This window comes from Tiliqua scincoides, chromosome 8, assembly GCF_035046505.1.
Source record: "Tiliqua scincoides isolate rTilSci1 chromosome 8, rTilSci1.hap2, whole genome shotgun sequence".
Lineage (NCBI taxonomy): Eukaryota > Metazoa > Chordata > Lepidosauria > Squamata > Scincidae > Tiliqua > Tiliqua scincoides.
The window spans coordinates 530,678-545,542 of NC_089828.1; the positions used below are offsets into that span (position 1 = coordinate 530,678).

General features: G+C 44.8%; 1 protein-coding gene across 2 annotated transcripts; it reads left to right on the forward strand.

Moving 5' to 3' along the window:
* The first annotated feature begins 121 nt into the window (after positions 1-121).
* Positions 122-12,442, forward strand: PEX11A (peroxisomal biogenesis factor 11 alpha). Of its 2 annotated transcripts, none has more exons than XM_066636524.1 (3): positions 122-177; positions 8,642-8,757; positions 11,874-12,442. In XM_066636524.1, the coding sequence occupies exons 1-3, from the start codon at positions 122-124 to the stop codon at positions 12,440-12,442; spliced, it is 741 nt and encodes a 246-aa protein (XP_066492621.1). The 2 variants fall into 2 exon arrangements, with proteins under 2 accessions (XP_066492621.1, XP_066492622.1); XM_066636525.1 differs by having other exon boundaries at positions 8,642-8,756; positions 11,966-12,442.
* The last annotated feature ends 2,423 nt before the right edge of the window (positions 12,443-14,865 follow it).

The following is a 14,865-nucleotide window of genomic DNA, read 5'->3' on the forward strand; positions in this document are numbered from 1 at the left end:
AGGGAGGCAGGGAGGCGTGGCTGCCTGGCCCCGCCCCTTTGCCCGGGCTGCCGGCGCTGAGCCAGGTGGTGCGCGCGCCGCTCGGGCTGAGCGTTCTGTGCGGGCGCTGCAGGTGACGCCAATGGAAGCCTTCGTGGACTTCACCAACCAGACGCAGGGCCGGGAGCGGCTCCTTCGGTGAGGGACTGGGCAGTGGGCTTGCGGGGGGAAGGGGTGGGCTGGCAGGCACCCCCTGCTTGCACACGTGCATCCCAGGGGCAGCAGGTGCCAGGTGCATGCAGTGCTTGGCTGCTTCCCAGGGGCAACAGGTGTGTAAATCTTCCCCCCTTGCAGAGGGTGCCCTCCAAGCAGCACCACCCCGGCAGGTCTACTCAGGAGTAAGGCTCGTTGTGTTCAGTGGGGCTTACTCCCAGGAAAATGTCTGCTGTGGAGCATAGCAGCCTGGCACCACAATTCAGGAGTACTGCATGGCCTTGAATTGGTTCCAGCCAGCATATGTAGGGTTAACGAATGCAAAGGCAGTCAGAGTGCCTGTACCTTAAACCAGTGTTTCTCCATCAGTGGTAAGGGCACCACCAGTGGTGCTGGAGGTGCTTGTAGGACCTGCTGCACAGCAGTGTGATGCAAAAGACAGGAGGCTTGGCTCAGTTGGCAGAGCTCCAAAGTATGCTTTTCACATGCTCAAAGAAGCCCTCCCATCCACCCTGAGCCTCTTACTGGTGTTTGTCGCATTGCACCTGGCCTCCCAACCCAGAAGTAATGGGTGAGGTCCTCACCAGTTACTTCCACTGGTGGACCAGGCAAAATGGTATGGTGGGGAAATGCTGCCTTAAACCTTTGTACAGAAGAGAGAATTTTGGTAGGTGCAGCTTTTAAACCCTTCCATGTTGAGCTGTACCTGTCAAAATGTACAGTGGTTAAAGGTAGAGGTGCTCTGCTGTCCCTGTTTGTCCCTAAGCATATGCACCTTGTGGGGCTGCCAATGCTTATGCTGCAATGAAGGCATGATGGCTTCGGAGGCCCCCAGGACTTTCTGTAGTTCCTCAGAGGTGTGTGATGGGTGCCATGTCTCAGTGAACCATGAGGGATGGGTTTAGTTGAATGAGCAAAGACTCCAAACCAGGTTGAAGGACACAGTGCCTGCACCTTTAAGCACTGTAGAGAAGAGGGAGTTTTGGCAGGCAGCCCTTCCATGTTGAGCTGCACCTGCTGAAATTGCCTCTTCTCTTCAGTGGTTAAAGGTATAGACACTGTGTCCTCCATTGTCACCCTGCACCTTGCAGGAGGCTGCACTCTGTATCTGTGAGAATCTCTGTGCAGGTGCTGTGCAGGTGCTGTGCAGGGGGGGGGGAGAAGCAGGTAATTCAGCCCTGTCTCTTCCTTGGGTGTGACTGGGATAATGTACCCACTCAGGATTATGGAGAATTACTTGCTCTTGGAGGAGTGTGCCTGCTGCATCTCTGTGGGAGGTGCTCTCCAGTCAAGAGCCAGGCACTTATTGATGATTCTCAAGGGGGGGATGCTTCTGTATGTAATCTTGCTGACTTCTGAACTGCCCCATAGTTGTCCCTTTCGTTTGCAGGTGAGCATGTATATACCTGCTCTGAAAAGTCTTCACCTGCTGGTTTCTGTATATCAGGTTTCTGCTGAAGGAGCAAGTCAGGCAGGTGTGTGTTTTTTTTGACTGATGAGCCAATTTTACACTGAAGGTGAATCAGCTGTCTCATACACACACCTAGGAGGAAATACTTTCATATGTAAGAGTAAAGTTGTGCTTCTGGTGTCAGTATAACAAACACAAGCTGAATGTTGGGAGTTTGGGGGGGGGGGCAGTGCTCTTCCCTCTGATTTCAAGAATGGGCTGAAGAGGCTGGTTCAACACCTCCTAGGGCGCAATCCTAACCCCTTATGTCAGTGCTTTCCAGCACTGACATAAGGGCAATGCAACTCCAAGGTAAGAAAACAAAAATTCCCTTACTTTGAGAAGGCCTCTATGAGTGACACCCAACTGCAGGATGAAGCACATGTCCCATTGGCATCACTATGCCAGTGCTGGAAAGCACTGACATAAGGGGTTAGGACTGCATCCCTAGTTTCTCTATGTTTGATTACTTGGTGGATGTGAACTGACACCACTGAAAATTATTGCACTTTAGGTGGTGGTGTGAATATTTTATATCTGAATGTGTATTATAGTGGGCCCATGTTCTTTAGGGAGAGCCTCCAATCCATGACTTTAACATTGCATATATGCAATAGGGATCAAAGGTGTACACCTGTGGGCTGGGCAGAAATGGGTTAAATATGTGGTTAAATATCTCCACATATTTAGTCCATTTCTGCCCAGCCCACAGGTGTACACCTTTGATCCATGTTGCATACACCTGGTGATACGAACATATTGCGCTGCCTTACCTGAGTCATTCGTCCGTTGAGCTCAGTGTCGCCTGCACTGACTGGTAGCTGCTCTCTGGGAGTTCAAAGACAAGTCTTTCCCAGGCCTAGGGATACTCTTGAACCTGAGGCCTTCTGTATGCCAGGCAGGTGCTCTGCCACTGAGGGAGGCCCTTCCTTCAGCTTCCTTCATAGTGGTGTGCAGCAAAGATAATTCCTTGCCTGACAGCAGGTATGGTCTAAGAACCCTGAGCCACCCTGCTGATGCCTGGGATGTCCATGCATGCCAGTCCGAGTTCTGTGATGGGAAAAAGGTGGGGCTCAAATGTAAGTAAGGCGCTCCATAGCATAGTGCATCTTACCAACCCTTTTGCCCACTTCTAAGGTAGCACACACACTTAAAGGCTCAAGCAGACCAATTCTCCTTTCCTAGCCCACTGCTAGATTTTCCAAGCTAATACTTTCAACATTCTGTGGCTCTTATGGTCCCCAAAGGATGCTCAGTCTTCATCAGGCTGTTTTGGGGAAGGGATCCCCTTTACTTTTTCTTTTACTATACACAGTTATTTACTTTTGTATTTTTAAGTAGTCCATCTGCCTCTCAGGATGCAGCAGCCACAAATGTTTGCCCTGTTTTGCATTATCCATTATGCAAATAATGTTATAATTGCATTATGCAAATAATGGATAATTATTGTTATCCATTGTGATAAGTGCTTGGCTGCCCAAGTTTGTTTATTAGTATATAACAAGCAGAGCCTGCAAAAAAAAAAAAAAGTTGCACCACCTCAACAGTTATTATTATTATTACTATTAAGAATACTGTATTTATATAACATTTCCAAGAAGCATATTTTACAAAGTGGTTTATATAGTAAATGATTCTCTGTCCCCAAAGGGCTGATCAACAATGTGGGTTTTCCAGAAAATTTTGAATTGAACAAAATCCTAAGTAGACTGTGGACTGATTTTTAGCATGTTTATTTGACTTATATTTAATACACAAAACTAAAAAAGTACCTCTTGTTGTGTATTGTCATATTCTTTATTGTTATGGCCTCTGACCAGCATAGTACCCCTTGCTAATCTTATGTCCCTGTGGCCATAAGTATTTGAGCTGAAATATTTGATTAGGGGGAAAAAAACATGAAATTGAGTGATTAGGAAAAAAAAATGACATGAAAATGCAATTAATGGTTACATTTTTTTAAAAAAATCAAAGGTTTTGTAATATTTGCATCTACCAATATTCTTCCTCTCTTCAATGTCTTCACTGTAGGGATGTCACACAATAGTTTTTCTTTTCTTTTCTGTTTAGTCTTTATGATGCTATTTCTAAGGAATCCAAACCAAAGCACTAATAGACACTGTCAGCTTGTGTAGCTCAAGAGCAGGGGAGCCCAAACCCTGGCCCTGGGGCCACTTGCGGCCTCTCAATGCGACCCTCAGGGAGCCCCCAGTCTCCAATGAACCTCTGGCCCTCCAGAAATTCGTTGGAGCCCACACTGGCCCGACGCAACTGCTCTCAGTGTGAGGGCGATTGTTTGACCTCTTACATAAGCTGTGGGAGGAGGGCTCCCTCCAATGCTTGTTGTTTCATGTCTGTGATGCAGTAGCAGCAGCAAAGGAAAGACCAACCTTGCTTTGTGGAAGGCCTTTTATAGGCCTTGAGCTATTGCAAGACCTTCATTCATTCATGTAAGTTCATCTTTAATATATTCATTTATGTAAATATATGCAAATTTATTCAAATTTTAATTGTAAATTAATTCTTTTTTTGCCCCGGCCCCGACACAGTGTCAGAGAGATGATGTGGCCCTCCTACTAAAAACTTTGGACACCACTGCTCAAGAGGAAAACTGAGACACTGCTCTCTGTGTGGCTGAAAGTGAAACAAAAAATTAATCACAGTTTTGGTTTTCCTTTCACTTTTCACTTCTTAGAGGAAATCGTGGTTTTAGCTTTGGCTGTGCAGGTCAAATCAAAACCAATCAGTTGAATTCACAACTTGATTTTTGATTTGAATTATTATGTGCATTTGTGGTTTTATTTAACCTCTTCCCTTGGGATGGTTTTCTTTGAGCATGGCCTGTCCTAGTTATGTTCTTTTTGGACCTGATCCTTAGGGTTTGTTTTTTAACTTACATATTTATTTTCTTTGGCATACCTAGGAAGCCCACACTCCCAGTATTGTTTGTAGAAGCCCCCATTTTATGGGGGGGACCCCATTTTGCTTCTGATTTGTTTTCGAGAGGTACTCCGTAATTTGAGTTTGCTGTTAGCATATATACAAAAAAAGTATGATAGCAATAAACAGTTTTTTGAAAAAAATATTGTAACTCCTCATTGAGTGAGAAAATTTCTAACTTGGCCCTTTTGGAGAGAAACCAAAAGTCAAAAGTAGGTTGTTTTGCAATGCAGTGTTGTTTGAGATTGCAGTGCAATGAGGTTGAATGGAAATGCAGTTCAAGTCCCTTCTTGAAATAACAGAATTAGGGTTACCATGTCAAAAATTTACAATATTTGAGACATTGGGGCACAAGTGGTCTTTGTACTTTGAGGTCTTCTCTGTCGTCGTCCCCCACATCTTGTTTACCTTCATCGGAGCCTTGTTTGTGCAAGTACATTCCCAGGGTTGCCTGAAGAGGAAGGAGAGAACTAGTTTGTGGTGCAGACATGACCCAAGATTCAGAGTTATCTCTGGGTTTGGAAAAAGGAGACAACCAAGTTTCAGCTCTGGCCATATAAGCCTAAATGCTCTGCTCTTTGATTTTCTCCTGAGGGTGGAACCAGGCCTTTTACATCTGCAGGCTTGTTCCCAGCTTTGCTTGTGATGGCTAGTATTTGTAGGGAAAGATCAGTACATAGGAGATGATGCTAAACTCTTCCACCTGCCTGCTGATTAATGTCAGCAAGTCGTGTCCGTCCGTCCATCCCCCACGGTCCAGTGGTACTGTTTTGCCCACTTTTGTTTATATATTTCTTGAAAAGGTTTCTAACCCAACTTTCAAAACAGAAGCCAAGGTAAAACAGTCTAAAACGATTAGGTACATAAAAACAGACAGTAGGAACAGTGAAGCCTTAATAAAAAGCAGTATAAAAGATCTTTAGACTCCTGTGGGAGTTCAGCAAGGGGGGGGGAGGCAGCCCTAGGATCAAGAGGAAGAGAGTTCCAGAGACCAGGTGTCGTAACAGAGAAGGCCCTGTCATGGGTTGTTGCTGACCATGGGTTGCATCACATAGTAGTGGCACCTAAGAACATAAGAACAGCCCCACTGGGTCAGGCCATAGGCCCATCTAGTCCAGCTTCCTGTATCTCACAGCGGCCCACCAAATGCCCCAGGGAGCACACCAGATAACAAGAGACCTCATCCTGGTGCCCTCCCTTGCATCTGGCATTCTGACATAACCCATTTCTAAAATCAGGAGGTTGCGCATACACATCATGGCTTGTACCCCATAATGGATTTTTCCTCCAGAAACTTATCCAATCCCCTTTTAAAGGCGTCTAGGCTAGACGCCAGCACCCCATCCTGTGGCAAGGAGTTCCACAGACCGACCACGCGCTGAGTAAAGAAATATTTTCTTTTGTCTGTCCTAACCCACCCAACACTCAATTTTAGTGGATGTCCCCTGGTTCTGGTATTATGTGAGAGTGTAAAGAGCATCTCGCTATCCACTCTGTCCATCCCCTGCATAATTTTGTATGTCTCAATCATGTCCCCCCTCAAGCGTCTCTTTTCTAGGCTGAAGAGGCCCAAACGCCGTAGCCTTTCCTCATAAGGAAGGTGCCCCAGCCCCGTAATCATCTTAGTCGCTCTCTTTTGCACCTTTTCCATTTCCACTATGTCTTTTTTGAGATGCGGCGACCAGAACTGGACACAATACTCCAGGTGTGGCCTTACCATCGATTTGTACAACGGCATTATAATACTAGCCGTTTTGTTCTCAATACCCTTCCTAATGATCCCAAGCATAGAATTGGCCTTCTTCACTGCCGCCGCACATTGGGTCGACACTTTCATCGACCTGTCCACCACCACCCCAAGATCTCTCTCCTGATCTGTCACAGACAGCTCAGAACCCATCAGCCTATATGTCAAGTTTTGATTTTTTGCCCCAATGTGCATGACTTTACACTTACTGACATTGAAGCGCATCTGCCATTTTGCTGCCCATTCTGCCAGTCTGGAGAGATCCTTCTGGAGCTCCTCACAATCACTTCTGGTCTTTACCACTCGGAAAAGTTTGGTGTCATCTGCAAACTTAGCCACTTCACTGCTCAACCCTGTCTCCAGGTCATTTATGAAGAGGTTGAAAAGCACCGGTCCCAGGATAGATCCTTGGGGCACACCGCTTTTCACCTCTCTCCATTGTGAAAATTGCCCATTGACACCCACTCTCTGCTTCCTAGCCTCCAACCAGTTCTCAATCCAGGAGAGGACCTGTCCTCTAATTCCCTGACTGTGGAGTTTTTTCAGTAGCCTTTGGTGAGGGACCGTGTCAAACGCCTTCTGAAAGTCCAGATATATAATGTCCACGGGTTCTCCCGCATCCACATGCCTGTTGACCTTTTCAAAGAATTCTATAAGGTTTGTGAGGGCCACCTGCGACAGGGCCACCTGTGATGACCTCATGGGATGGGCAAGCTTCTGTGGGAGGGAATTACCCCTCAGGTATATTGAGTCCCAAATTGTTCAGGACTCTACGTAATCACATGGCAACAGAATGCGCAACCTGCCCCTTAATTAATATTGTACCTGTACAGTTGGGGTGATTCAGGCATTCCATACCCCACATGAGTATGCAGGGGTGGGGATGTCCTGCATGTGCACACTCCTCTCACATAGTGGGTGTACCCGGATGATTTAATCTGGCTTGCTTCAATTGCTCATAATTCCCCAGATGATGGTTAAGAGTTCTTCTCAGATCCAGATAAGCCAGAGAGATCTAACAGAGGGGAAATAGGGTACCTGCAACCCCATTACAGCTAGCAGTAGAAAAGAGACATTTGAATTTTTTTTCTTTATGCCCTTCCCCAGTCAGACATCCAGCACATTGTTATAACACTTATTTAAAAAAACAAAAAACAAATATTGAAGTTGACCACTCTGTTGCTTGCAAACCTAATCAGTACTGGGGGACAGCATGGCAGTGAACTTTGGGTCAGGAAAAGAGACTTGTCTGGTGGATCTGTCAGGCAGAGGTAATTCAGCCTGTGGCTTCATTGAAGGAAGAAGCTCCAGAATCTCAGGCATTCTTTTTTTTTAATGTCGTCAGTATGCATAAGAGTCTGGTGGCACTGTAAAGAGAGCAGGGGGTCAATGTGCTGTGAAGGTGGCTGCTGCCCCCATAGTTTCTGAGCATCAGTATTACTGCACCAGCCTGCAGGGTTGGGGCTGAAAGATCCAGGGAAAATGCAGGGAAGCTGAGTTGTAAGTGAGCAGAACATGTCAGACGGCTTATGGCGTAGGACTGTAGCTTACAATTTCCATGCTTTGGGACGCCTGAGTGAATTTGTCAACACTTATTGCATTGCATGCTGCTATTAACATTACTGCAGTCTCTTTCAAACGTTTTTTTTTGGGGGGGGGATTCCTCAGACGCTTAATGGGCAGTTTCTGTATGAGAAGATTGTAATAACAGTCAAGGTTTGCTTATTTCCGCTGGACTTCATAGCCAGCTGTTGTTTTCAGTAGCCAGCGAGATCCAACTTCCTTGCTTTTTGCAGCCCAAAAGCAAAGCGCACATGTCTTTTTTTGAGCATAACAAGAGGTGGGGGGTTTGGTAGCAATCCTTCCTCTCCAGCACACGGTGATGATACCCAAGAGATAGCTTTGTGCCGCTCTATCAGGTCAGAGGTGTTGCTGCTTCTTACATAGAATACTTATGTGATGGAGAGATTGGGTCACAATTAAAGCATTGCCTGTCAGTCCATCTTCAGGCACTGGTGCTCATGTGTACCTTTGTGGTTTTTATTGATGACCATTCTGTGAATGCTGTTAAAAAATAGAAAAGTTATGTTCAGCTGGCTTCTCGGTAGAGGAACGTCACACTAGTGTGTGTGTGCTTGTTCTACATGACTTTGCCTTGAGAAAGAGTCTGTTTCTGCCTGTTTGGTGCTGCCATTCTAAGCTACCCTTTTGCCTGGCTTCATTCTGGGAAGCCACAGTCCCCTTCCAGTGTGAATTGCCTGCTCACCTGTGATATGAACATCTTCACCTTTTTATTTTCCCCTCCATTCCAGAGCAACTCAGTACTCATGCATGCTGCTTAGCTATATGTTAGAGCATAAGATGGGCAAAGAGAAGGTGGTAACGAAGCTCAAGCAACTGGAGACAAGCATGAGCTCGGGTCGCAAGTGTAAGTATAGTCGCATTCCAAGTGCCCTTCTTTTTGCTGTCCTCCTGCCCTTGCATTGTTTAGACAATGGAAAGGACTTTTATGGATGCTGTGAATCTCTGGGAGAAAATCATGCTGAGTGTTCTTTTAGTTGCAGAATTCAGCTTCTCACAATGTCAGGTTTCAACTGCAAAGAGGCTTGAAGAAGTATGGGCCGTGCCTGCTGGAATTGCAGAACCCCAGGGGGTGACCGAATGCAGTTTCCAAATTGTCAGGAAAGGTTTTGGTGCCCTGTAATATAGTTCTTCAAGGAAAGCTTTAGTGGGCAGGCCTACCTGGGTATGTGCCAGAGCTCTATCCCCTCATTGGCTGTTGTGGGAGTTAAAGCAACTTCAGCATTGCCTTATGCAGAGTCATCACAACTCTCAATTGTCTTAAGAAACTCCTGAGACTGGTGCAACTCTCACAACGGCCAATGAGATTCTTCCAGGAGCCTCTACAGCCTTTTGGAGAATCCCTCTTGGTCTCTGGCAGGGAAGGAAGAGAAAGTGCCTGGCAGGGCATTTCTCTCTCTCTCATTCTGTCAGAGGCCAGTGTGGCTGGGATGCTCCCAGTGATGGTGGGATCTCTGTTGGCCTTGGGCCGCAGGGTGAGAGGAAGAGTTAAGTTGGAGTCTTCATCTTTGCTCTCCCTAGAGGCCAGTGGTGAGACTTCTGCTACCACTGTGAGCATGCTGGGAAGAACAGAAGGAGCTTCCTATCTGTCGCCAAGCCCACCTTGCTTGCCCCATGTCTGGTAAGTGGCAGAGGGGCAAGCCAGGGTGGCAGTATGCATGTGCATGCACTATCAAGTGTGGTGGACTTTGACACCAACGCTTTACCCCTTCCACTGATCTGCAAACCCGGAATGCTTAATGCCAAAAGCAGCACGTCCATTTAGCAGAAGAAGAGCCATTATTGATGTTTGCTCAGTTTACGTTCAGTTTTATATAGGTTGCAGAATACAGCTTTCCTTGGTATAGGTTTTCTCTTTGTATTAAACACAGTGCTGGCAGCAGGGAATGTTTACAAAGGAAGTCTACACACACACAGTTCCCATTCCTCCAATTATATATTGAGAATATTTATATACTTCTATTCTATTACAAAAAAAAAATCACAAAGTGGTTCGCATAGTAGAGGAATGGAAAGATAGTTCCCTGTTCCAAATAAGCTCATAATCTTAAAAAAAAAAAAAAAAAAAAAAATCACACCAGCACACAAAGGGGATACCAGCAACAGCCACTGGGAAGGTTGCTTTGCTTGGATGATTAGGGACTGTTGCTCTCCCCCTGCTAAATATAAGAGGAACACCACTTATAAAAATGCCTCCTTACCCAGATAGAAGGGGTAATTACTTAAATCAACTTTGAACAATTACACAACATATAGTGCCACCAGTGTCTATGAGGTGAAAGATAATTATTGAAATAAACACTTCTAATTTTAAGCACATGATTATTCCCAGAGATAACTGTAGAGTGTTGGTGCCCTTCAGAAGAAGTGTGGAAAGAGGTTTATTGTCCCTGCAGATGAAATAGGCACTTTATTTCAGAGGCTGTGGTTAGTTTTCCTGTTGGACTGGCATTACCCAATGTGATGAAGCAATGCTGTTTCATTCCACATAATAGAGAAGATTGTACTGGTTTGGAGACTGGATTAGTGAGCATGCCAAAGGAGCTACTGGAATATGTAGTTACCACTACTTTTGGAAAGAATCCAAGGAGTGAAATGATGGAAAGTGGGACATGCCACTATTGAGATGCTTTCAAAATTTGAATCCCACATTTTAGGTTTTAAAAAAAGGTTTTAAAAAGGTTTAAAAAAAAAAAAAAGCTTTTATCTCTTAAAATCTAGAATTCACATTTCCAGAAAAAGGAAAAATCTTTTTAACCATAGCATAATGTGTGTTCCAGTATGCAATGAATGGAGTTCATTTTTCTGTCCAATCGATGGCACTGCTCCAGATCTTCAATGAATTACATCCATTAATTTGCTAATTTCCGCAGTTTCCCAGTATTTTAATTAGCTGCCTTCTGATCAAAAGTTGTAAAAGATCCATAAGTTCTTGAAGACAAGGAAGAACTGTTCCCCCTCTTTCTCAGGGACCTCACCCACCCACCTACCCACCCACCTCCATGCATAGTGAGTGTGTGTGTGTGTGTGTGAGAGAGAGTGCAAATTCTCTAAATTATTATTATTGTTATTGTTATTGTTATTGTTATTATTATTATTATTATTATTATTATTATTATTATTATTATTATTATTATTATTATTATTATTAGCAGTTTATTATTATTAACAATTATTATTAATTATTATTATTTTTAATAGAAACTTGTCTGCCTTGTTTCTCAGCATCTTTATTAAGGTGTTCAAATGTGCAGATGTTTCAAATTGCAGTTATGAAATCTGTTGCTTGATAGTGAGACAGTTGATCTGGTAGAAGAACTCTCATGGGTTGGGTAGTGGCTGCTTCCCATTTCTCCTCAGTCACACTTTTCAGCTTGAGACAAAGCTGTGTTGAATATGGCTGTCTGCTCCCTTACTGCAAAACTTGTGGTTAGGGGCATGGTCTTAGAAAAGGCAGAAACAAGGCCTCAAAAAGCAAGGTTAGGAGCGTGCCAGGAGAACATGAGGAAGATGGCAAGATGAGGGCGTCTCGGACAGGAAAAGGATGGACAGAGAGATTTGTGTGTATCATCGGGAGCTGCCAGAAGACAGGAAGGTTGAAGTTCTCAAAATGACTTGGAAGAACTAATAACAACCACATAATAACCAACGAAATGTTTGGTATCTAATATTCTACCACACCTGCACATCACTTTTCTTCCAAAGAACTCAAACTTGAATATCCTGCACTCTGTCTTATGCTGCTGTGGCTTTCAGCTCTTTTATGTGCTTTATTTTGAACCTTCTTCCCCATGTGCAGAGTGTCTTTACCTCACAGATAACCCCGTTTGTAAGAAAGTTATATTTGTCACAGGCCTAGAAGCGACTGGCCTGTAGAATTCTCTAGTCGAGGGAAGCCATCTCCCATAGGTTCCTAGCCTCCACGAATACATTGACCTAACCTTGGTGCATTTTTTCTTGCAGTGTTCAGGCTTGGCAACATGGTGCATGCCTTTGTGGCAACCAGGAGAGCCACCCGTTTGCCGGACCTGGTCCCCCGCTTTTGCCTGACATTCTCCAACCTGAACCGCACCCTGTACTTCATCTGCGACACGATCCTGTGGGTACGAAGCGTGGGGCTGTGCTCAGACATCAATAAGAAGAAGTGGCGTCACCGGGCCACCAAATGCTATTACTATTCCCTGGTGCTGAACCTGATCGAGGACGTGTATGAGCTCTGCTGGCGCATGGAGCAGACAGTGCGGACGGAGAAAGCGCAGACGGACTTGCCTCCTAACAGCCAGCGAGTCCAGAACTTGGTTTCCCTGCTCACTGGTGGGCTGCAGCCTTTTCTCCTGCTCCTCTGCCTCACACTGAGGAAACATCCTCCTCTGTTGCTCGACACAGTGAAGAACCTTTGTGACCTCTCTAGCCCGTTAGACCGGCTGGGAATCTGCAAGACCAACCCAGGAATAATTGGACTTTGTGGCATTATTTCCTCCATTGTGGGAATCCTCACAGTTGCCAGCCCTCGTCTGAGGCTAAAGCCTTGACTTGGGGAGCTTCTCCAACAGCTTCTGTTTCGCAGCGTGGCACTTAGTAAATAAAACACGAAGGGCATTCTCGCTGTCAATGAGCAAGTTCTCTGGAACCAGCCTCCGATCCTCTTCTGCCCGCTTGCCTTTATGAATGAAGATTTTGCTCCAAGGCAGCAACTCAGTGCAAAGAGCAACTCATTGACAGCACTTAAATGATGGAGCAAAACTTTTCTGTGGCTATGCAACAGAGAAAGCAGAAGTGTATAGAACTGCCGCAAGTGAAGACTGTATCTGAATGTGGAAAAAATGGCATGTGTCCACATTGGACACAATAATGTGGCTGAGACTTTGGGCCAAGCTGTACATTGTGTTAAACATGCCATTTGGCCTTGTTTTTTTTGTGGTTTTTAAAAACTTAAATAGTTGCAGAGGGTCTTGAAAGGACCACAGCGTACTAGGGAAGGGGTTCCCCTTTCACTGCAGACCTGATAAAAATGGCCCTCTGAAGCTGTTGTTTACTCCAGGAAGGAACTTGCAGTTGTCACCTCTGGCAGGTTCCCTTCTGATGCAATTAGCAGCTTGGGGTTGGGCGTTTCTCATCAGGCCATGGTAGGTTGGAGAAGGTTTTTTTAAAAAAAAAAAAAAAGTTTATGCACCATAGCAGAGCAAGACTCTTAAACCTCTCTCCTTCTTTGCCTTTGTTTAATCTTGCTGCAAGTCCCATAGGCCTTGTGAGATTTTTGGTTAAGCAGGTTTTACTGGGTTTTGAGAGGCAACTACACAACAGCCCATATGCACCACAAGCAGCATATCTTAATTCCCTGACCAAAGCTGCCTCTCTCAACTTCTGACAAGCAAAGATGCTGACCCTGAAAAGACAGACTTCAAAAACAGTATTTGTTTAAGCAGTTAATGTTTCCTCTGCTGATTACTTTGAAGTGACAGGGGTAGTTTAAGGGCTCTTTTGTCAAAGGACTTCATTTTAAAACATTGCAAAAGCAGGTTAGACAGGACTTTAACAAGTACCTCTACTCTTATTCACCTGTGCCTTTTTTTGTGTTAAGGTTACTTATAATACAAGAGTGATGTTTCGCACCCATCTGTTTTGCACCTGCCTGAGACTTTGTGCCCATCCAGGGAGGGCATTTTCAAAGGTTCCATGATCCAAAGATCATATCATTTCATTCCCCCTCTCTGGAAGAAAGCAGAGTTTTAAGTCCTGCTGATTGCTAGGCGTGTGTTTTTAATCAGCGCCTAAGCATTAGATCGTCTGTTAACCAAACCAGCTACTTGCTAGCCTAGCTTGTTAAAGCAGTAGCACAGCTTTCTTTTTCTTTTTAAGTAACAGTGCTGTTTTTCTCTTACCTTGACCCTTTCTATACTATATGCCTCCTGGTCTTTGTGTTCTTAAGGGCCCAGAGGCAGGCATTACTGATACTTGCTGGTTCTTCCTGTCTGTGCTTTTGTATTTCTATTGCTTCTCTGTAGAGGCAAGTTTGGAAATGTTTTTCTGTAGATAGCGTCTGAGTTTGGCCAAACCTCATCTCATGTTTTTAGAACATTCTTCACCACTGCGGATCTCTCTGCTTGCAGCAGGCAGCAATATCTATAACGCCCTTTTATCCTCGGGGCCACGCTCCTCTTTGTTGTACATATATGCACCTTGCCACAACTACAGGGTATACAGTATAGCCCAGCTGCAGAAAGAGGGTGTCTTGAATCCTTCACAGAGTGTAGAGCTTGTTGGACCTTCTGTGTTGGCTTGTAGATAGGTCTTAGTTTAGCCTTCTCCAGCACCTTACCTATCAGATCTGTTACATACTTTAACAATCTAGGATAGCAAATGGCTGGTTGTTTGGCTGATCAGCACCTAACCTAATGCTTAGTTCTGATTATTGAAAACACATGCCTAGCAATTAGTAGAACTTCAAACTCTGCTTTCTTCCAGGAAGGGGGGATGGAATGGGGGTGATCTTTGGATCACAGAACCTTTGAAAATGTGCTCTTCAGATGGGGGCGAAATGTCAGGAGAGGGATTTTGTTGGACCATGGCCTTCGAGCCAGGACACTTTTAACTGGACTACTGAACATTCTGTCCATGAAAGTATGTATGTATTCAGTTGAAGTCCCTTGATGCCAGAGAAAGCTTCCCTTCCGGATTTAGTAGCAGCTGAGGTAGGGGAAAAGGGGAAAATAGCCCCGCCCCCACACACACAAACAGTGGTCCTGATCAATCTCTTCTCCATAGAGGGACAGCTACTGTTTAATGATAAAAAACATACAGAGCCAAACTGCTTATTTAACATAATATGTAGTTTGGTCCTAAGTTTTGGCCAATAGCCCTAAAACCATTACTTGGAAAAACAGAGACATTTTTCAGAAAAAATGTCCCCACCTTTATCATTAAGAGTTCCAGTTTAAACACTGAGGTGTGGTGG